Source organism: Stenella coeruleoalba, assembly GCF_951394435.1.
Source record: "Stenella coeruleoalba genome assembly, chromosome: 5".
Taxonomy (NCBI): Eukaryota; Metazoa; Chordata; class Mammalia; order Artiodactyla; family Delphinidae; genus Stenella; species Stenella coeruleoalba.
Window position 1 is genome coordinate 116,956,244 of NC_137150.1, and position 24,746 is coordinate 116,980,989.

The 24,746-nt window shown below is 32.0% G+C and overlaps 1 protein-coding gene across 3 annotated transcripts in view; it reads left to right on the plus strand.

Annotated features, from left to right (window-relative positions):
* The window catches only part of USP25 (ubiquitin specific peptidase 25), a 139,952-nt gene extending 115,578 nt beyond the window's left edge, over positions 1-24,374 (plus strand). For all 3 annotated transcript variants that reach the window (XM_079921351.1, XM_079921349.1, XM_079921350.1), the window contains 6 exons: positions 7,712-7,890; positions 9,700-9,778; positions 14,334-14,413; positions 18,428-18,551; positions 21,960-22,155; positions 22,465-24,374. In XM_079921351.1, coding sequence (XP_079777477.1) covers positions 7,712-7,890; positions 9,700-9,778; positions 14,334-14,413; positions 18,428-18,551; positions 21,960-22,155; positions 22,465-22,637 — 831 coding nt within the window. In that variant the 3' untranslated portion in view covers positions 22,638-24,374. The remainder of the gene's footprint in view (positions 1-7,711; positions 7,891-9,699; positions 9,779-14,333; positions 14,414-18,427; positions 18,552-21,959; positions 22,156-22,464) is intronic.
* The last annotated feature ends 372 nt before the right edge of the window (positions 24,375-24,746 follow it).

The window sequence follows — 24,746 nt, forward strand, 5'->3', positions numbered from 1 at the left end:
AAAAAATTGCTGTAAGTTTTTATTTGGGGGCTGTCTTCCTCAGGTTTGATGTCATGCTTATTAAGTTCATTTACTAAATTCATTTAGTAAATGGATTTGAGCTCTCCTGTTTTTCTTTAACTCTAGTGTAGTTTACATAGGAGTTAACTGTTCCATAAGAGTAAACTAGAACTCACTCGTAAAACCATATGAGCTTAGCCCCTTTTTTGGTTATAGGTCTTTTGACAGACTTTTGGTTCCTTTTACAGCAGTTGACCTTTTGATTGTTCCATATGTTCTTGGCAGTTGACTCTAATCATTATCGACGTTCAGTATTTAAATTACAAAATATATACATAGCACAGAATCTAACATATGATTCCTTTTGTCTTCCTATGTTCCCTAAATCAGATATAATATAGTTTTAATTTTCTTCCTTTTTAATGCTTAGTTTATTAAAAGTTGAGGGAAAGAGTTTTGTTTTTTTTTTCTTCTATCCTGTCACATTACCCAAAAAAACTTCGTTGGGTTTATTTTATATTAGCTTTTTGGCTGTGAGAAGTTTTTCAACTCTGCATGTTTAAGTACTTCTGTATATGGATTTCCTTATGCATTATTATCAGAACAATTTTTAAAATGTTATGTATGTTTGCTAGTAGTAAAACCATGTGATGAAAATGTTCTCTTTGTTACTGATAAAAAGATAAGTTGGGAAATGAAACTTACATCTAGCTGGGTAAGTGGATTTGCTAAGAACTAACTTTTAAATTAGGAAGGGTTACCAACCCAGTCAGTCACAGTTCCTATTTCAACCACAGGCCCTCCCACATGGGAGTCTGCCCCTGTACACAGAATATTAAAGAGTTAATAGGCAGGCAGATCTGGAAAAACAAATGAGAAAAGACATTTACCTAAGTCCTTTTCCCAAGTTGTGACTCTATTTATTAAGATTAGTTTTCACTGTTAACAGAAAGTCCCCAAATCATAGTGGCTTAAAGGCAGAAGTTTCTGTCATGTAAAAACAAAATCCAGGGAAAGTCAGTACAAGGCTACTGTGATGAGCAAAAAATAAAAGCCAGAAGGAAAAAAAGGAATAATATTCTCAAAGTACTAGTTGCCTGTATGTATATGTACAGGGGTGGGAGTGGGAGGGTCACATCATAATTATAATCATGGGATTAGTATAATTTTTTTCATTTACTTTCAAAGACATTAAAATTTCTTTTTTGTACTTTTTTTTTTTTTTTTTTGTCTGTACCTATTAAAGTGCCCTTAGGATTTTAATGAAGCAGTAACACTTCTATATTATGAAACTTTTTTTCCTTACTGGTTATTTCATTGCTTCATAACAATTGTTCCCAGTTGACGTAACTTTATTAGTTTGTTTTTTACTTTAAAAATGCCTATTATCATTACCCCTCTGTTTATTCAGTAATTATAAAAATATTTTTATTAAGATGTAAAACATGCTGAAAAGAACACAGTTCTTGAGTTTACAGCTCTGTGAATTATCACAGAGTGCACATATTCATGTAACTATCAACCAGGCCAAGAAACAGAACATTATAGTATTCCAGAAATTACCTTTGTTTCTTCTTTCTATGAACTACACTTTCCCCCTATCCAAAAGTAGATGTTATCTGAACTTCTAACAATGTAAGTTTTCTTGTTGAACTTTATATACCTAGAATCTTTTACTATAGGTACTTTTGTGTCTGGCTGCTTTTACTGAGGAACATGTTTGGAGCTTCATATATATTATTGGATATAGTTAGAATTTGTTCATTCTCTTATGGTATTCTGTTGTATGACTACACTATTTTTTTTCCATTCTGTTGATGGGCATATTCAAAAGGTATTACCTGCTTATATCAAGGTACTGTACTAAATCCAATGAATATAGCTGGGGAAATGATGGACTGAGTTCCTGCCTTAATGAAGCTTATTTTCTAGGGGGAAGCAAACACTAATTAGAGTCATAATTAGTATGTTAAAGGAGCAGTTTGTGGAAAGAGACCTTATAATGGAAAAACAGAGCTGTTATCTAGAGGGCTTCTTAGAGAAAGCGATGTTTAAACTAATAAAATATACATATACCAAAACATAGAATGAAAACATTTCTCTCTCACTTTTTAATTTTCACTCCACAGTTAGCTTCTGTTGATTATTTCTTGTATATGCTCTTAGGTAGATAAATGAGACTGATATTCAGTACTCATCCATACATTATAATTTAAATAAAAATAGAAGTATGCTCTATCTTTTCTTTTTCTAGTTTTTTTTTTCATGTAATGTGGTGGATGATTATTCATGTCGTGATTTGTAGATTTATTGTTTTTCATAAGTACATTTTATTTCCTGTTGAGCTTACCAAAATTTATTTAAACATTTTTTTAGAGCAGGGCATTCCAGTTTTTTCCTTGTTATGACAAACATGGATGGATCTAGTGATGGATCTGGCCACCATAAAGGCTGATGGGATTAGTATCTCAGAATTCTTACAGCTTATTCATGGCCTAGGTTAGAAAGTTCTGTCCCAGGCGAGCTGTTACTAGCAAAGGCTCTATGTTCAGATGCCTGGGTTTAAATTCTAGCTTTATCACTTAATAATTGTGTGATATTAGGCAATTTACTGACATTATCATGGCCATTGTTTTTTATTTATAAACGAAAAGTTATCTTGAGAATTAAATGAGATAATCCATGTAGACATCATTGGACAGTGTCTATCACATAAAGTGTCAGTGTCACATAAAGAACACTCACAAATGGTAACTTTTATTAAATTCATCATTACCATTTTTGTTGCTGGTTTAGGTCATTTCCAGTATTTTTGTGAACATTCTTGTACATATATCATTTGAAAACTCATGTGAACATAGCGTAGTAGAATTTCCAATGTACTGTCATTGATGCTTAGCTGACAAAATGATATAAAAAGGGTAATCCCATTATTTTATGTATCTTTGATCTTTAGTTAGGCTAAGTATCTTTCTATAAATTTTTTGGCAGTTGGTATTTCTTATGTTAACTGCCTGTCCATTTCTTGCACACTTTTTTTGTTTTTTTCTTTTTTTTAACTTAAATGAGCATCTGATCTGCTAAGAATTTTGATTCATCTATAATTTGAAAATTGTATTTTGTGGTTTGTCATTTATCTTTAAATTTGTTTTTGGTGTCTTAACTGTACATAACGTTTTTAATCTTATAAAATATAGCAATATTTCCTTAATGGATTTGAGACTATATGATCACTTCTAAAATTATGCAAATCTTTAATTGTTACTTTAATGATTTTTATTGTTTGATTCCCAGATATGAGATTTCAGTTTTCTCCAAATAGAGAAATATCCAAAAAGTCCAAACATATCATGACTAATAACACTTTGACTAATGCATTCTTTGCACACTGACTTAAAATACTGTATTGTATATTAAATCCCATTTATAAATGGATCTCTTTGGGTCTCTCTGTTCCATTGATCATTTTTCTGTTTTTGAACATTACACTTATTTACATTATGGACCATTTATTTGTAATATATTTTGTAGTAGAAACACCTCTTAATTTTTTTTCTTTTATAAATGGAAAGTTTGGCAAGTTTCATTTTTTCTTTTTTGATAATTTTTAACCAACTGCAACTTGTCTCCTTAAATCCTTTCAGAATTTGATTGTACTTGCATTATATTAAGTTACAGTGAGGTGGATAATTATATTTTTCAGTATTTTTAGTCTTCTCAGAAAGGAACATGATATGAATCTTCAGTTTTTTGGTCCTCTCTATGTCCTTAAGTAAGGTTTTATAATTTTACTTCATAATGGTCTTATACCTTCCTTTTTAATCTAATCTTAGATATATAAAAATTATTTCTGTGAATTGAGTTTATCCTCACTTTTAATACCAAATTATTGGTAGGGTAGGTAGTGGAAAAACTAATTACTTTTATGTATTTATATTGTATCCAATTATTTTATTGAACCCTTTGTATTTTCTAATAATTTTTTGGTTGATTCTTTTGATTATTTCAGTAAACTGCCTCCCAATAACTATCTCATTATTGGGATAATTTCCATTATACTTATTTCTTATTTCTGGTTTTATTATGTTGACCAGCCTTTTCAGAATATAAATAACAAAATAATGGTAGTAAACTCCTTTGTTTAGTTCCTGAGTGTAATGTGAATGTTTCTAGTGTTTTATTATTAAATAGAATGTGTAGTATTGGTTTTTTACAGATCCTCTCATAAATTTAAAAGCACTTTCTTAAATTTACAGTTAAGAGTTGTCTTTTAAACTGGCTGGTATTGGAATTTAGATAATTTTTTAATGCATCTATTTGAGATGCTGAACAGATTTCTCCTTAATCCTTGCAAAGTAAGGATCTTAGCATTCATCTGTCTTTTTTTTTAATCATTGTAAACACTATCTGTTCCTATATATTCTTTATGTACACAAGGTAGTTTTTATGTACACAAGCTCCCCTAAGATGTGGGTCTTGGCATCTATGTTTACTGACAAAATTGATCTATACTTCCTTTTTTTAAAAAATATTTGTCAATTTTTGATATCAGATTATACTAGTTTTATATAATCATTAAGGAGGCTTTCCCCTTTTTCAGGTTCAGAGCAGTTTAGATACAGGAATCATCTTGTCTTTGAAGATCTGACATGACAGCACAGCTCTGAAACAGAATGGGCCTAATTTCTTTATTGGGCATAGATCTTAGGCAGCCTTTTCAGTTATCTATATTTTTTCTGCATCTCTTCAGTTTTTCTGCCTCTTAAAGTAATTCTGATAACTTAGAGTTTCCTAGATGATCATCTGTTTAATGAAGATGTTATAGTTTATTGGTATAAAGTTATGTATTATTATTTTATAGATTTTAAAACTTTTTCCTGTATTTTTGGTATTATCACCTTCCTTATTTCTGGTGTTGATTTCTCCATTTTTTGGTCTTCCATTCAGCTTTTTGGAAAGAAAAAGCCTTTGGTGGTCTTTATCTAATTGCCACATTATTTTATTTCTTCTACTTTATTTTGGTTTATTTTCTTTTTCTAGCTTCTTGAAGTAAATGCTATTCTGTATTGCTTAAGCTGGAATTTTCCTTTACCAATCTGGCTGTGTCCTTTAGGTTTTGAGATCTCATATTCCCAGTATTAATATAATTTTGATTCCTTTGGTCCAAGAATAATTTAGAACAGTATTTTAAAATTCCTAAGTGTTTAGTTTGGGAATTATCTTTATTTTTAATTCCTATTTATATTACATTGTGCTCAAAGAATATAACCTATATGATTCTGACCCTCTGGAATTTGAAGTAGTTTTTCTTCATCTCGTAGTACACTATCAGTTTTTAAAATAAACAATTTTAAAAATAAAATGATATACCTAGCTTTCTGAATTTTACTCCAGCTGATTTTCCCTTAGATCTTACTGCCTCCAGAGTTTACTGTATGTTTGTATTTTTGACATTTTCTAGTGTATACATATACTTACATCAAAATAGTCTGTAAGAAGTTATAAATTTAGAATATGTTTTATCGTATGATTTAGAAAAGTAGAAAAAAGTCTAAGTAGAAATCGTTTGGAAGAAGATTTCAAAAAAGAGAGACTTTAACTAGTCTCATTGAATGAGTCATGTGTGGCTAGATGGGGAATGATCAAGGACATCATGCATGTAGAGAACTTAAGGAGCAAAGACGTGTGCATTTGTGGGGAGTCGACCCTGATCTGGGTAGAAGAGTAACAGGAAATAAAGCTAAATAGGTTAACACTGAGCCTGATTAGTAGGACCATGTTAAATGTTAACGGTAGATTGTGTACAGCTCTCCTAAATATACCAGTGTGGAACACCTTGTTGAAAATCTGAAGGAATATGTATGGTTGCAGTATACTGTAGAAGTCAGAAAACTTCTTGTGAAGGAAGTTCATAAAAAAAAAAAAATAGTTGATAAATTAATTTATGCTGATAAAATGTGGTATTTTGTGGTTGAAAAATTGCTCCTAGATATTTAGAAGTACCTTTCTACCTCTACTGGTTTAATAAAACACCTATAGATTATAACTTTGGCATTTACTCATTAAAATTGGGAGAATCTTAAATAGAGAAAAATCAAGAGATAAACATAATCGTAGAGTTAAAGGCGATGTATATTCTAGCTCTAATAGAAATCTATTTACTATTTATAAAAAAAGTCACAGCCTGTGTTTTGAAGGTGGCGGGGGGGAATGGATAATCATTTAGTGTTGTAATTCCTTATGCCTAAACCTATAATATTATTTAAGAGACAAATTTATTTTATTCTGGTCATACTAATTTCGGCCAAAAGGATGACATCTGAAATATTTAAATATCCAAAAACCTTCTAATAGCCTATGACAATCATTGTCTAAGGGCCATAATAAGGAAGAACAGTTATTTATTGTTTTTCTTTTACACTTATTCTCAAATTCCGTATAGTTCAGTTATTAAATGATCATGTGCCTTTTTTTCAAATTGGAAAAATTTTTAATCTCAAATTGGGAAGATTAAAGAGTTTATAAGCAAAACATGCAGTAAAGTGAGCCATGATAGTCTTACATGACTAAATATAGTTAATTTTCATGGCTGTTTTTAACCACAGCAGTAACACTTTAGAATGACATGTATATTGAAAATAAAATTGGAATAATTTATTTTAGCCATAGAGTAATTATCTTACTCTATTTATAATGCTAAGCTATATATTAATAGAAAGGACTTATTAGCTCCCCTAAGAATATATAACTAGAATATTTCATTTACTGTTTTTCAGTTACGTTTTCTCAATTCTATAAAATACAGCCCAATAGGTGGTAGTTTCTGGATGGCCAAGAATTGCTTAAGAAAGGCATGCATTTAAAAGAAAAGAGAAAAACCCTTTCCAGTAGAATGGACTTTTTGTAAAATATATTTTGCATATAGCCCCAAATGTTTTATGGTTAGCAGAGTTAGAATTTAGATGTGTCTAATATAAATGAATATTTTTAAAGTGTTATGTTTAACTATATGGGCTTCTTATTTATAGTAGTATTTTATATATAACTGTACACATATTTCTTTATGAGCAGATATTTTTCAAATCATTTGCTTATGTGTGGGAACATGCATTAGTATTTATTGTTTCCCATTATAATATGAATTCTAAGGTGTTTGTAAAGAAAAAGTAAGCTCACGTATCAAGGTAGTAATAGTGATATTATGCATTAATTATCATTACACTGATAAAATTCAAATATTTTTGAAACAATGAAAAATTTATTTTATGGTAAATAAAAAACTTGCTTTTCATCCCTTATTTGTCAGCTCTGCAATTGAAGTTAATTGTGGTGATGTTATGCATTTAAGAGCCAGCCATTTTCTTTCAGATATGGGTATTCTAGGGAACTGCAGTTCAGCCCTAGAATTTGAAACATTAGAGGGGTACATCAAACTGAGCGTAGGTTAGGTGATATACCTAGTATCTCTGTCTTATGCCTCTGAATAGACTTTGACCAGGCTCTGATAAGCTTTATGAAGTTACTCACATGGTAAGCTTAGATGTATTTAAACTATGGAACATGGGACAATATTCTTAGATGTACTACCTCCTTATTTGTAATATTTTAAAAGGAAAAAAGCATATTTCACTGTAAGGATAATTAAGTTATAATATTGAAAGATTTTAATTATTATAATTAACCAAGATTGACATTGTCTTGTATTTTCTAGGCAATTAAGTTGGAATATTCAAGGTTGGTTAAATTGGCCCAAGAAGATACCCCACCAGAAACAGACTATCGATTACATCATGTAGTAGTCTACTTTATCCAGAATCAGGCTCCAAAGAAAATCATTGAGAAAACATTGCTAGAACAATTTGGAGATAGAAATTTGAGTTTTGATGAAAGGTAATTTGAAAATGTTTAATATCTTATTCGTATGCTCAAATTGTCCTTGTCTTTTTTATAGTTCCCAGTGCAATTTTTGAATGTTTATTTTACACATACACAGACATATTTCAATAAATGCAGTACAAAATTTGACTTCACTTAATGTGAACAATTGCTTTGTAATTTATTTGAGATTTATAATCATGACCTTTAAAAGTTTGAAGTAAAAATAATTTAGATCGCTTTAGTACATTTTAATTGTGAACTAAGGTACTGAGCTAGGCAATGTAAAGATACACAGAAGAGTATAATATAATTATCACTGCCCTTTGGGGACTTAATATTTGAATTTCTCAACCTCTCCACTATGGATATTTGGGGCCAAATAATTTTTTGTTTTTGAGGGGGCTGTCCTGTAATTTGTAGGATATTTAGTAATGTTCCTGGCCTCTACCCACTAAATGCCAGTAGTACTCTCCAACTGGTGACAACCCATACGGTCTCCAAATACTGCCAGATATCCCCTGAGGGAGCAAAATCACCCTTGTGTGAGAACCACTGGAGAAAAGTAATTATATGTACAAATAAAGTAATTAAACATCTCCTGACATAAAGAGAAGGCTTAGAATGGTTAAATTAATTTTGGTTTACCAAAAACTGTTTTCTCTTAGAAACTCCTATAAAACTATTTACTAATGTTAAAAATTTAAATTTAATCTAATTAGAATGAATACTATTTAAAACAATTTAGGCCTTAGGTAAAGATCCAAAGTACTGAAAAGTTATTTTAGAATACAGAAACATTTATACTATCTTGGAGTTCATTGTAAACACATTTAAATTCTGAAGTAAATGATTATCCTTTCATGAATGTCTCAAAAATAGTGAATTAAAAATATGTGAGTAGAGAAGAGTATGAGGGAAAACAAAGCATCCAGGTTTAATTTCTGCCTCACCATGTGTCTGCTGTGAAATTTAGGATTAAGTGAAATAATACAGGTGAATGGTTTTGAGCATTATCTGGTAGACAGTAAATGCTCAGTGAGTATTGGCTATTAATATTTTTTATTAGTAGTAAGGTTGGCATCACTTATTTTGTTACATATAACTGTGAAGAGCTCAGAAGCTATAACCCTCATTATCTGGACTGTCAGTATACTATGTTCCAATGAGTATATGCTATTGAATTTGGGGAGGATACTTATGCAGTACTCACGTTGATTTTTCAGTCTTTTGCAGTTATTTGCCCTGGCAACTAAAAATAGTTTGTTTTAAGAAATCTGATTTCTCTTGTGCTTGAAATCCAGAGTAAAATGTGTGTGATAACGAAATATATTTTGGGCGGATTTCTTTAGCAATGGTTCTGATCATAAAATCTATTGAAATGTTTCCATTCCTACCTGAAATGATAGGCACATTTTGGATTCCTTTTTACTATTTATGAATAATACCATTTGGAGGAAAATAAGATTTCATGTCTCTGGAGCTTACTTAATAATACATTATAAATTTTTAATTTTTTTTACATATTCCATCTTTATTAATAGAATATAATTTAAAAGCCATATGTATCAATAAATATAACATGGTAAATTTGAATTAGAATTATTGCTTCTGTCTTCTTTATATATTTTGTAACTATCTGGTATTGTCCAAAAAACACGTTTTTCGCTTAAGTATTTGAAAGTTGTTTCCTCAAAAAAATATTACTCAGTGATAGTGGATTTCATTTTCATATGTGTTGGGTAGTCTAGTTTTGTATAACACATGTTGTTCAGTCTTTATGGAGTTTGCTTTTGATTTAGAAATACATTTCTTTATTTGAAGGTGTCACAACATAATGAAAGTTGCTCAAGCCAAAATTGAAATGATAAAACCTGAAGAAGTAAACTTGGAGGAGTATGAGGTAATGTGCCTTTTGAGAGGTTGAACTGTAGATTGAGGAATTGTTTAATTCAGTAATCTTTCATTTCAGTACAGCTAAGCACGTGAGAAAATTTGACATAGAGTGTTGAAGTAACTTGCCTAAAGTTCTCATAGCTTCACGTCACAACTTTGTTAACAGAACCTATGTTCTTAAATACTGTACTACAGTGAAGCCATGCTATATTTTTTCTTTGCTTCATCAGATATTTTGGGGGGAAGTTAGAAATTCGTTTTAATCATTGTATGCCATATATATTTGTCATTATTGGACAGTGTTGTGTGAGAGATCTCGAGCACACACATGAGTAGTCGTATCATGCCTGTGGTAATTTTTGTGCAAAATATTCTCTTTGTGTTAAGTTTGGCTTTAAAACTAATATTTTTTTAAGTTACCAATTCAAACACCTAGTATTTTTTCAAGCTTTTAAATTTAACTTTATACATTGTCTTTTCAAAAACTTATAAATTTGGTAAATTTTAACTTGCTTTCATGAGTGCCTTTGATTAATGACTGCTCTCATTTACAAACTTAATTACTTTATATTCCCTTAAACAATTAGTGTAATTCACTACATTAACAGATACAAGGAAGGATACAGAAAACAGTTATTATTTTTATAATATAATCGTCGTTTATTTTTCTCCACTTATTTTTTGTTTTGTGTTGTATTTTTTTAATATTTTTATTAGAGTATAATTGCTTTACAATGTTGTGTTAGTTTCTGCTATTCACAAAGTGAATCAGCTATATGTATACATATATCCCCATATCTCCTTCCTCTTGTGTTTCCCTCCCACCCTCCATATCCCACCCCACTAGGTGGACACAAAGCACCGAGCTGATCTCCCTGTGCTATGCAGCTGCTTCCCACTAGCTATCTGTTTTACATTTGGTAGTGTATATATGTCCATGCCACTCTCTCACTTCGTCCCAGCTTACCCTTCCCCCTCCCCATGTCCTCAAGTCCATTCTCTACGTCTGCATCTTTATTCCTGTCCTGCCCCTAGGTTCTTCAGAACCTTTTTTTTTTTAGATTCCATATAGATGTATTAGCATACAGTATTTGTTTTTCTCTTTCTGACTTATTTCACTCTGTATGACAGATTCTAGGTCCATCCACCTCACTACGAATAACAGTTTCGTTTCTTTTATGGCTGAGTAATATTCCATGGTATATATGTGCCACATCTTCTTTATCCATTCATCTGTCGATAGATACTTAAGTTGCTTCCATGTCCTGGCTATTGTAAATAGAGCTGCAATGACCATTGTGGTACATGACTCTTTTTGAATTACGGTTTTCTCAGGGTATATGCCCAGTAGTGGGATTGCTGGGTCATATGATAGTACTATTTTTAGTTTTTTAAGGAACCTCCATACTGTTCTCCATAGTGACTGTATCAATTTACATTCCCACCAGCAGTGCAAGAGGGTTCCCTTTTCTCCACACCCTCTCCAGCATTTATTGTTTGTAGATTTTTTGATGATGGCCGTTCTGACTGGTGTGAGGTGATATCTCATTGTAGTTTTGATTTGCATTTCTCTAAGGATTAGTGATGTTAAACATCCTTTCATGTGTTTCTTGGCAATCTGTATATCTTCTTTGGAGAAACAAGGTAGCTACTTTAATCTACTAAAGAGTGTCTTGAAAAACAAAAACAAATATAAAGAAATCTGAACATTGAAAGCTTTCCTTTTGTGATCAAGTAAAAGACAGGCATGTATGCCATTACCACTTCTATTCAGCATTGTACTGGTAATTCAAGGACAGTAAGGCAACAAAAAATAAAGCAAAAAGTAAGAGATTGCAAAAGAAGAAACAAAGTTTTCATTATTTGCAGATTTTATACCTAGAAAATACAAAATCTACAGATAAATTTACTGGAGATAAATAAAGATAATAAGAGAGCTCTGTAACATACAAGTCTTATGTCAAATATCAGTTTTATTCCTTTATACCAGTAACAAATAATCAGATAGAAATTCTAAAGAATAACAGCATTTTTAGTAGTACCCAAACTGTGGAGTACCTAGAAGCAAATTTAGCAAAAATTGTGCATGACTTTAGGAGACGTTATAAAGAAGACCTAAACAAATGGATATATGTATCGTATCGTGTTTGGGAAACTTTGTATTATAAAGATGTCAGTTTTCCCCAAAATGGTTTAGTGATACTGTGCAGTTTCTGTAAGACTTCTAGCAAGTTGTTTTATGGAGCTTTAATAAGCTGATTCAAAATTTTTATGGAAATGCAAAGATCTCACTCTAGTCCTGACATTCTTGAAGAAGAACGAGGTAGGAAGGCTTTTTTACTTGAAATCAATACAAATTATCTTAACCTTTATGCTTTATAATAATATTAGCATAAGAATAGGTAAATTCGAGCAATAAAGCAGAATAGAAAATCTAGGAACACAGCCACAAATAAATGGACACACAATACATGCCAGAGATGGCAGGCAAATTGGTTGCTAACTCTACCCTTGTCTCCAAGATTCAAGTAACATGGGACTTGATTTTTTTTTTTTTCTTTGCGGTATGCGGACCTCTCACCGCTGCGGCCCCTCCCGCCGCGGAGCACAGGCTCCGGACGCGCAGGCCCGGCGGCCACGGCCCAGGGGCCCAGCCGCTCCGCGGCATGCGGTATCCTCCCGGACCGGGGCACGAACCCGCGTCCCCTGCATCGGCAGGCAGACCCTCAACCACTGTGCCACCAGGGGAGCCCCGGGACTTGATTTTTTATTTGTGATTTGATTCTACAGTCTCTCTACAAGCATGCTTCATCAGATTGGCTTCAGCATATTTTTATTATGAAAACTTCTCATATTTTTTCTAACTGCAGAGCCACTAAATCTTATAGGTATTTACATGACATGTTTTTGGATTCTGTATATCCCACATATCTTTGTCTTGCTCTAAGTCACGCATCAGCAGACCTTGCCCACAGACCAAATCCAGCTCACCACCTGCTTTTTTAAGTAAAGTTTTATTGGAACACAAGCCATTTGTTTAGGTATTGCGTATCAGCACTTTCACACTACAACCGCAGAGATGAGTAACTGCAACAGAGACTGCATGGCCTGCAAAGCCTGAAACATTTATTGTCTAACCCTTTAAAGAAAAAGTTTACCTACTTAACAACTTCTAAGGTGATTCTAATGACAATAGAGTGGCAATTTGAATACTTCCCCCAGAAAAGTTAACTTTATGCTTGCAAGACAATTTTACCTTTATTTGTTATTACTTATAGTGTGGAAATTATGCCTTTTAAAATTAAAAATTAAAATGATTCATATTCAAGTAGAATGTAGCTGGTCAATAACTGGCCTGTATGTTTCTTATTTTCATTTACTTATAATAATATGTATATAAAAGCTTTCACACTTCTATCATCACTATCTCCTTTAGGTTAGTCCTATATTGAATTTTAGTTATGATTTTCCTTGAATCAATTTTTATTAAGTAAGTTAGGAAAAAAATCTTGATTTTATTTTTTTAAGTCATTTTCTAGAGTTATAAGTTGTAAGTTCTGAATCATTTAGTCACATTACATGCCCAATAATTGTGAGTTGTTTTGGAGGGAGAGGCTGTTGAAATGTGAAATGCATCTATCTTTTTTCACCATAGCTCAGCTGAAAAGAGTATTCAGCAACCACATTTAAAATTTAACACAAATTTGGGAAAATTAAAAGGTTAAATAATTTTATTATGATGTAACATTTTTTTTTTCTTTCAGTTCCTTAAAACTGTGCTTCAAATAACAGTCTTCAAGCTTTGCTTCCTGTTAGAGGAGTTAGTTTCATTTACCTTCTACCTTCAATGTGATGTAGATCTATAATAATACTTTTTAAATTTAAGTGTATTTGCTTTACGTTATATTAGTTTCAGGTGTACAGCATAGGTTCAGTATGTTTACAGATTATACTCCATTAAAAGTTATTACAAGATAATAGCTATAATTCCCTATGCTATACAATATATCCTTGCTGCTTATCTATTTTATACATAGTAGTTTGTATTTTGTAATCCTGTACCCCTATCGCACTCCTCCTTTCCCTCTCCCCATGGGTAACAGTATGGAGGTTCCTCAAAAAAATGAAAATAGAACCATCAGTATAATCCAGCAATTCACTCCTCTGTATATGTCTGGAAAAAATGAAAACACTAATTTGAAAAGATACATGCACCCCAAATATTCTATAATGATATCTTAATAATAAAATTTTACAATGAAGAATTTTTGAGAGAGAGAGATGACCTACCTGACTGATTATCTTGCCTTTGTATTTCTGTTTTCTTCTAGTGAGTCATTGTTTAATTTCTCATCAATGTCTAATAATTTTTACATTTATTATTATACCGATAAATAGTTTTGTATGTAAGACAGTAAAGTCTTGATTTAGGTCTAGTTTATCTTTAATTATGAACTCTTTGCTTCTGTTAATTCAAACAGTTATCAAAACAGTGTATTTATAAGCAGTTTTCATTGTAGTTTTAATATCTATATACTTTTACTATTTTCTTTCACCTACAGGAATGGCATCAGGATTATAGAAAATTCAGGGAAACAACCATGTATCTCATAATTGGGCTAGAAAATTTTCAAAGAGAAAGGTAAGGCAAGATGTACACACATGAAAAGGAGAGCTTAATTTTTGTATTCTATTCAGATGTGACCTCATCTATAGAAAAGGTTTTTTTCACAGTGTATATTTTCAATAAATGTTTTATTTTAGAACAGTCTTAGATTTACAGAGAAATTGCAAAATTAATACAAAGAGTTCCCATATACCCCACATACAATATATTTTCCATTTTAAGCTAAATCTGTAAAGCTGGCATTATTGTCATTGTTTTTATCAGCTCTCAAACACTGCAATTGAAACTTAGAATGGAATAGGATTAGACTGAAGCCTAGAAGTTTGCTGGGGACCGAAGAAGCTGGTAGCCCAGCAAATGGAATTCTTTGTATTCTTCAACATCTACCTTCCAGTCACTAGCCTTTTTCCTGTTCTTTCTGAGTTTAATCTTGACTTCAAATTAGAGATAGTGTTTCTAATCTGTCTCTTTCTCTGAACTTCGAGGTACTATAAAAAATATAGCTGTAGAAAACTAATCACTTGTCTTCTAAATACTGCGACTGTAAATATTTTAGATTACTTCTCATACAAATTACAGATGGTTTTAAAGGAATTTCTGCTTTTTAAATTGCAATCATTGTTACCGAGAAGAAAAGGATACATATTGATTTATTGACCATTATAGATTATTCATTAATGTGTATTTACTTATTATACACGTATTTCTCAATTCGTATCCTTTAACATTAATTTACTTGACTAAGGATTTTTTTATGTGCTATATTTAAAATACACTGTAATACTGCCGCCAAGTAAAAGGGATATTGATTTCTTTCTTTTTTTTCCTTTTCTTTTTTATTGTGTAAAGTATAAGAAACCTCCACTTGAGGTAATAATGTTGTTTTTTTTAAATGCCAACATGCAACATTACTTCTAGAGCTATGCTGTCCAACATGGTGGCCACCAGCCACATGCAAAAATTTAAATATAAATTAATTAAAATTTTTAAAGCTAAGAATTCGGTTTCTCAATCATACTAGCCACATTTTGAATGTTCAGTAGTTACGCGTGACTAGTGGCTACTGTTTTGGCCAGCACAGATACACCACTTCCATTATTGCAGGAAGTTCTGTTGGACAGTGCGGCTCTGTTCGTTGGACAGTACACAATGCCATCATTCTTACACTTATCAAAATCTTAAAAGTTATCACACAAAAGTAAAAAGTAATGTTAATACTTGGATACAAATTATTAAAGTCCTAGTGATTGTGTACTTTTAAGATAATTTACTTTGGTTACTGAAATAGAAAACTGTTTTGATCAGTAGCTCTATTTTATTAATATTTTGGTCAAAGTTTTATTTAATAGGGATATTCTAATTAGCTTTAGGATTTTGGAGATTAAGTTTTCTGAGAAAAATATTAATATGGTCTTACAATTGAACAGAGTATCTAAAAGGTATTTCCATTTTATAGGTAAAGAAACTGGGCTCCACAGTGCTGCAATAACTTTGTCAAGGTCACACGACTGACTAGGGAGAGAAAAATTGAAATAGAGACCTCTGTATTCTTGTATAATTTAATGAAATCAGAAAAGGACAAAATGTATTCATTATCACAATAAGAATTAACAAGATGAACCTGTCATTTTCTTGCTCTCTGCATAGCTTCTACATTAGCTTTTCTGAGTTAACATTTGTTAAAGGACTTTAAGTATAACTTGGAATTATGTTTAAATTTCATAATTTGCTTATTCTTAAATATGTTCTTGTTGGTAAAGTGAATATTCTTAGCATAGCAAATGTGAAAGGTCAGCTAGAAAATTAGTAGTGGTGACAAATAATACTTATGGAATATTGTAAAAAGAAATGTTAATTTTACCACTTTAAATATAGCGGTAACCGTTACTAGCAGTGTATAAAACATTGCCAAAAGGTTTTGTCAAACTTGTTTTTAATGAAAACTTAGCACCTGAAAGCCATAAATTGAATTATTTATTGATGGGTCATTATTACTTCTCTGAGTAATGAAATGAAATCATGTTTTTAGGAACCATAATTTTACAGCAGTAAAACTGGAAGATAAAGAGAATCTATCAGGCTATATAGTCTTATTTTATCTTAAATAAGAATTTGGTAACTGGACTGCTGAATTTTATTCTGATTACTTGAAGTGTAAGCACTTTAAACGTTGATAAAATGTAGAACGTTTTGTGTACTTCACTAGAAAATTGGAACATGTTCATAGTTTCAGAGCTATTCTCAGAGCGATGACTCAGGTCTAGAAAGCCAGATATGGATGTCATTCAGGGGAGACCTTTCAACAGGAAACTTAATAGCTATAAAAGGGAAGGTAGATGTGCCAGCAAACTAATTCAACTTAGTGACGTAAAACAACATTTAATATTATTATCACTCTTTAAACAAAAAAAGCTTTAGCTGAGACTATACCCATATTATTTCAAAATAAGATTTCATACCCTAAGTTTTCTCAAAAACAAATTCCTGGGAAAAGCTGTTTCCAAAACATAACTTAAAAGAACTTATTTTTTATGAAGTAGTTTCAGGTGTGTAATTTGATTTGTTATGAATGTGTACATTAATTTCCACATAATTCTACATTTAACATTTGGACTATAGACTTGTTTCTGAGCACCTGAAATTAATAAACAGTAACACTGATTGGCAGTAAACATTGTTTCTGTACAGTATTTCACTTTTTAGGATGTTGCATTTTTCTGAATTTGTGAGAAGATACGTTATGATTGGAAAATCTGACACATAGGAAATATCTTAAAATATCTTTCATATTTCAGTTATACAAATATATAGCTGTATATATTTTTTCCTACAGCATGTTAGGAGAAGAATAATCGTTTTAGAGACAAATATAGTGCTCAAACATTTTTCCCATATTCCCTTTTTAAAACCTAGTTTGAACTTCTTTTTGTTTTTTTTTTTTTTGCTGTACGTGGGCCTCTCACTGTTGTGGCCTCTCCCGTTGCGGAGCACAGGCTCCGGACGCGCAGGCTCTGCGGCATGTGGGATCTTCCCAGACCGGGGCACGAACCCGTGTCCCCTGCATCAGCAGGCGGACTCTCAACCACTGCGCCACCAGGGAAGCCCCTAGTTTGAACTTCTTAAGGTCTAGACTTATATAAATAACATATTAATATTAACTATAAAACAAAGGCCTAACCCTGCCTGCCTTTTATGTTAGTGTTTTCTTTTGTCTGTTTGTATCCCACTAGATTTCCCAGATTTAGAAGCATTTTTTCCCTTCTACTTCACCCATCTCCCTTGGATATTCTCCCCTCTTACATTTTTCTCAATGAGTAGAACTGTGCCCTCACATAGAAAAAAACCTGACTAAAAAAGAGTCACTGAATGAATCGAGTGCTGTTCGTTATAAAGGAACAAAGTAATCTGATCCTTCCCTCAAACAAAAATGACATTATGTTGTTTAAAAAGTAGATCGTTGGACTTCCCTGGTGGCACAGTGGCTGAGAGTCCGCCTGCTGATGCAGGGGACGCGGGTTCGTGCCCCAGTCCAGGAAGATCCCACATGCCGCGGAGCGGCTGGGCCCGTGAGCCATGGCCGCTGGGCCTGCGCGTCTGGAGCCTGTGCTCCGCAATGGGAGAGGCCACAACAACAGTGAGAGGCCCGTGTAGCGGAAAAAAAAAAAAAAAAAAAAAGCAGATCGTTGACTTTCACATCAGTGTTAATTTTGAGTCTAAATGGAAATAAATACCAAGGAAGACAGAAGGAACTCTGAATTCATCAATTATGGCCTTTTTCTCAGTTTTTTCTTAATTCCTAGTTCTGTTTTTTGTTTGTTTTACTTTTAAGACAACTATCTGCTGGTTTCAGATGTGGCTGTTACTCAAAAGATGCCTTCAGGCATACAGTGTATCATCAGATGATACTTTTTATTTTAATGTTGTTCTGGATAATCAAAATTTAAATGTATACTTAAAATGCTTTAAAATTGTAATTGACCTTTTTTTACAAAGATAAAATAGTAATGCTGTACTTTTTTTTTTTTTAAGTTATATAGATTCCTTGCTGTTCCTTATCTGTGCTTATCAGAATAACAAAGAACTCTTGTCCAAAGGCCCATACAGAGGACATGATGAAGAATTGATATCACATTATAGAAGAGAATGTTTACTAGTAAGTTGAATGTACATAGTATGTGTTTACTTTATCATTTTGTCTTACATTGGGGCAGTTATCCAGACTCATATATAAGTGATTGACTATTAATTCTGATGGGGTGTCATGATGATGTCTATAATCTGGGTCTATTCCCTTGAGGTGGGAAAATACACTCAATTCTTCATCCCTTCTTCTTTAAGGATCTTAAGTTTTACAGATGATGAACCAGAAATGTTCTTAAAATGAGGTCAGAATAATTACATTTTTATATTTAGATTTCTTCTCATTCTGCCATTCCCTCTTTTGATGACAGAAGAGGGCCTAAATGATGAATTATCATCATTATTATTCCAGAAAAAGAATAGATTTTTCTGAGTTTTTATAAATAGTATATTTGGTGTACATAATGTTAAAGGATTCATTGTAGTATAATATCGTTTTTTTTCACCTAGTCAATGGAATTTTTTTCCTCAAATATTTTTACTATCTATGTGCTGAAATATTATTGTTGTTATAAACTTTAAGAAATCTTTTTAGCAAGTTTTTTTTTTCCCCCACCAGTTTACTCTCTAGATATCTGGAGTACTTTGTTAATGTTTCTTGAGTCAGCTAACCGTTATGTATAAAATTACAAATTCCATCATTATACTTTTTTCTGATTAGATTTTATTTAGCTATTAACATGACTATAGATTGTGAACTTCTAAGTTGCAGTTTTTTTCTATAAAATATATAAAGGTATTCAAGAGTATGATTTTTGAATCTATATAGGTTACTTGGTTTATGTGTACTTTAAAAAACTTTAAGTAGGTGTACTGGTGAAATGTTTTCTTTCAGTAGAACTACATAGTATATGTTAATTGTAGTCTGCGGTATGTTTTCGGAATTTTTGAATGTGAATATTAGAGGCTTGTGATCTTGTTATTTTTCTCTTAGCTGATTTTGCTGCATTTGAGTGTATTTTAAGACTTTAATTGTTGATGGTTTGTATCCATTAAGGATGGTATTCTTAATTTGGTCAGTTTCAAAAGGTTTTTAATCAACCCCTGAGAAGGAAGACCTGAATTATATATATTTCAGTTTAAAAAAGTACAGTTTTATATAATTATATAAAATTTTGCATTGAATGAGTTAAAGCAATTTTTAATGTAAAAACGTTACAGTGTTGGGATATTGAAATATTTTGGTAAAACTGTTTTAAACATAAATACAACCAAAAAAACTTGATGGTTATTTTAAGACATTTATAAAATGGTAGAATGTGTTTCTTTTATCATTTTAGGTTAGTAAACCAGCCACACTTTGTTGTTTCACATAGGGATTTAAATAAAACCTCAGGAGGATTATTTTAGTGTTCCTTTAAGGTTTTTCTTTTTTTTTACATTGAGTATTTACTGGGTGTCAGATTCTGAGGGATGCAAAGATAAATAAGACCTATTATTTATCCTAAGAGAATTCAATCTGGTGAGTGATGTACACAGATAATTTTTATATTTCAGAATAAGTATTATTATGAGAAATATGCAAAATAATATACCTGGAATTGTTGGGGAGAAGCTTAAGAGATAAGATAAACACTGATCTGGATCTTGATGGATAAATAAGAGTTTAAAGCCTTGTAGAGAAGAGAGAAAAACATTCCAGACAAAGGAATATCATATGAAAAGGCATGGGAAGTATACAACAGAAAATGAAGATAAATCCATTGTGGCTAAGTTATGAGGAACAGGGTTAGGTGGAAGTGATGAAGCCAACAGGATTTGTTGTTAGACTGTGAAGAAGCTTATGCACCATTCTAATGCATTGGTACCATTGTAAAGTTGGTGTAAGTTTGGCTTGATCAGGTTTTGGAAAATCATTCTGGCAGTCGTATACTAGAAGATGAACTGGAAAGGAGTAAAGATTGAAATGAAGAACGCTAGAGGAGATAGACAGGGAAGAGAGGGCGAGAGCCTCAACTAAGGCAGAAGTACGATGAATATGAAAGAGAGGGTATATAAGATGGTAAAGGAAATGAAATCAAGGACTTGGTAACTATTAGATGAGTGGGAAGAAGGAAATAGAAGCATTAAGGCTGCCTGACTTACTAGTTCTGTCTTTGGCTTTCGGGACTCTTAAGAGAATGAATAAGGTTGGCTTTGGACATACTATGTTTGAGTTGTTTCTAGGATATGTTTTGATTTAGTGAACTTAACATCGAATTTCAGAATAATTACATGTCTTTGAAAGCAAATTATAAAAATTACACTAGATACTTAAAGGCTTACCTCATTTAATCGTCTTAACCACTGTGTAAGGAAGGTAATAGTATCTCATTTTTCATATAAAGACGCTGAAGCTAGGAAGGTACTTGTTTGCTGAAGGTTAAATAATTTGCTTAGTGGCTGAATTGGACTTTCAGCATAAGCCTCTCTACAAAATCAAGATAAATTGCACAAGAATGACATAACATAACTGTAAGAAATAATAAAATTTTTGTATTTGAAGTTCAGCTTAAAACTATTTAAAAATCATATTTATCATTCTGTAAACGTAAGACTTCAGACATAAACGTCTTATTATACCTGTACCTTTTTATCTGTCTCCTATGTCTCTGTTTCTTATCACATGGATTTCTCTCTTCTACTCAATTAGATGTCAGCACACTTGGCCTGTGCTCCAGCCTACCACTTGTTTTTATAAATAAAGTTTTATTGAAACATAGGCGTGCTCATTCATTTACATATGGCTGCCTTTGTACAGCAACGGCAGAGATCAGTCATTGCAACGAAAACGATATAGCCCTCGAAGCCTAAGATATTTCCTATCTTGTCCTTTACAGAAAAAGTTTACTGATCCCTGTATTGTAAGGGATTGTAAGCTCCATGAGAGTTTTCTGTATTAATCACTTGGGTACCCCTGCATCTAGAACAGTTTCTGGCACATGGCATGTACTGAGTAAGAATTTTTTGAAGGAGTAAATGAACTAATGGATTACCTTTATATTTTTGTATCAAGAAGTATAACAGTCTCTGTTGAGTTGACATTTATGGAAAAGATGATGAGTTTTTCAAAAATTTCTTCCTTTTTAAAATTACTTTGAGTGCTTGTCAAATTTTAGAATTGGGGGAAATTCACCTCTGGAGAACAAATTTTAAAATGGTCCCTATAGTGATGATCAAAGTAAAATAAACTGAACTTAAGCTTTAAAAACATGGCAACATTATTTCTCCCACTTCTTTTTTGCTTTTGTTTCTGTTGTTATATGCATAGCCTTTTCTAAGAGACTTTTCTTGCTCAATAGGTTGAGGTTGCATTTTGTGACTTCCATTTGTTCTAATACTGTCTGCGAACATGCTTGTTATGTTGCCTTCAGTATTAACACTTACATTTTTATTTAATTAAAAAAGGAAACAAACTTGTTCTTTTTTTCATTGCGTTAAGAAATTAAATGAGCAGGCTGCAGAACTGTTTGAATCTGGAGAGGATCGAGAAGTAAACAATGGTCTGATTATCATGAATGAGTTTATTGTCCCATTTTTGCCCTTGTTATTGGTGGATGAAATGGAAGAGAAAGATATACTTGCTGTGGAAGATATGAGAAATCGATGGTGTTCCTATCTTGGACAAGAAATGGAATGTAAGTTTAAACAATGCAGGTGGACACCTGGGGTGTTGGGATTAAAAGCAGTTAGAATTAGATGTTAGTTATTATCATTTTTTATATTCTGTAACATGTTTATATTCGCATCAGTTTTTTTTCTTATTTACAAACTAAGCTGTGCACACTACTGTTGCCATTTATGTTTTACTTCTTCCCCCCAAATGGTAATGATTTTACATGTTTTGAAATGAAACATCAACTGACCACTCCAAATTAATAAATCTTGTTGAAGATAATTTCTCTCCCTGTCGATCTTTAGTTACATCTAATTGTTTATATTTGCAGCAAACCTCCAAGAGAAGCTGACAGATTTTCTGCCAAAACTGCTTGATTGTTCTACGGAGATTAAAGGTTTCCATGAGCCGCCGAAGTTACCTCCGTACTCCACGCATGAACTCTGTGAGCGATTTGCCCGAATCATGTTGTCCCTCAGTCGGACTCCTGCTGATGGAAGATAAACTGCACATACTTTCCCTAAACACACTGTATAAACTTTATTTTAGTTCTTAACCCTTGCCTTCCTGTTACAGGGTTTGCTTGTTGCTGCTATAGTTTTTAACTTTTTATTTTAATCACCGCAGAAGACGAAAGGACTCTACAGACTTTAGCCAGACTGCAAACAAAGCTGAGAATCGCATGGCGCTCAGACTTTGTTTTAACCAGAACTGATGTATAATTACAAATCCAGTTGATTTTATTATGGCAAAACCATGCTTTTGCCACTTGTCTTTACAGTATTACTTTGCTTTTATCTTTTCTTTATCTACAGCTTTCCATTCAGTCTGGATCCTCCATGACTACAGCCATTTAAGTGTTCAGCACTGTGTACAATACATAATATTTGGTAGCTTGTAAATGAAATTAAAGAATAAAGTTTTATTTATGGCTACCTATGTGTTTGTAAGCAGGTATATTATATATTAGTGTATTTTTTTAGTTATATAAATGAATTTTGTCTGGGGATTGTTTAAGATTGGGTGATAAATAGATTAATACACACTTTTAATTTTGCTCTAATGTTAGCACATTAGAAATTTACTGAGTACTTGACACTTAACTATATCTGTATTTTTGACTAAGTTGTTAAACTTAGTATGGCACCTAAACCTGTTTTGAATTCAAATCAGGTTTTCACTGAAGTGAGCGGCTGATATTTAAGTCAACCACACTGAAACTTTTAACCTTTTCTTAGATTAACCTTTTATTTTTTTATGTATTTACATATAATATAGCAAGGTGATTATTTCAAGAGATACCAGAAAAAAAGTACTTGAATAAGGGCTATTTAATAGTGAAACTTATAAAAAGTATGTATATGTATATATACATACATACACACATGTATACACACACATATTCTTCATAATGGAGGACAGTGTTTGCATTATATAATCATTCTATTTTTGTAAATTGTATACTACTTTATTTGAAAATGTTCTCTACTAATCAGTGCTGTGAAATGAAGTTGATATTGTTGAACTAGAAGTTATGAGTATCTTACCTGCATTTATTTACCTCCTTTTCAAAAAGGAAAAAGCTGTAGAACATTTTGTAGATGGAACTGCTGTTTAAGATTAATGAAGTAATATTGTGAATGAAATTCAATGCTTTAAAGGTAATCATTGTTACCAACAACCTATTTTTGAATTTATAAAAATTCTTTATAAGTGATACTTTGTTAGTGTAGTAAAATATATCATTATACTATGTGTATGTTTCTTATAGCGTCGCCAAAGCTAGTGCTCTTCATAAGTGCCTCTCATAAAAGATGCTGGGTGGAAGAGGAACAAGAAAATATTAAACTGTTATATAATACTCCTTTTAAAGGTATCAATATACTGCTAAGGTATTAATGACAAAGAATTGGTACTATTTCTGTTGTAAAGTTAGATTTTGCATATTATAGCCATCAGAATGTGTTTTGGTTTAGATTTCAAGTTCTCTACTGAGCAGAACTAGTGCTCTGCATCGGTTTTCAAGTCCTATTGCAAGTTTGGAAACTTCATATGTATCATCAAAGCATTTATAAAGTATCTTCAGTATTTTATGATATTCTACCATAATGGTAAAGTTGTTTGTGTTTATGTGTATAATTGACCACTGAGACACAAACTGCTAAACACCATATGGAAATTACTCCTTTTACAAGGCACATCCAGGTAAGTATTATTATCATATTTACTCTGTACTTAAAAGCCAGTTTATTCATTCCTAGTTATGAATCTGAAGTTCTTATTTAAAAAAGGGACCTTTTTCAAGACCTAGGGAAACAACTTGTTTTTATATCAGCTTCTAATCTACTCTTAAGATTTAGGTTAGTGAAATTTTCTTAACATTATTTACTGGATTAAATATAACTTATGGCTAGTAATTTAACAATTGAAACCTCATAGAACTGTTGTCCATGGCAGATTTCACTTTGATTTAATGACTCTCATTTTGATTACTATAGTACTCCCTTCCCACTCCCCCACAATTACATTTTGAAATAATTTAGGGTAGAATTCAAATAGATAGAGAAGATTTTTAGGAACTTGTTACAAACATCTTGTATAAGGAGACTGTAG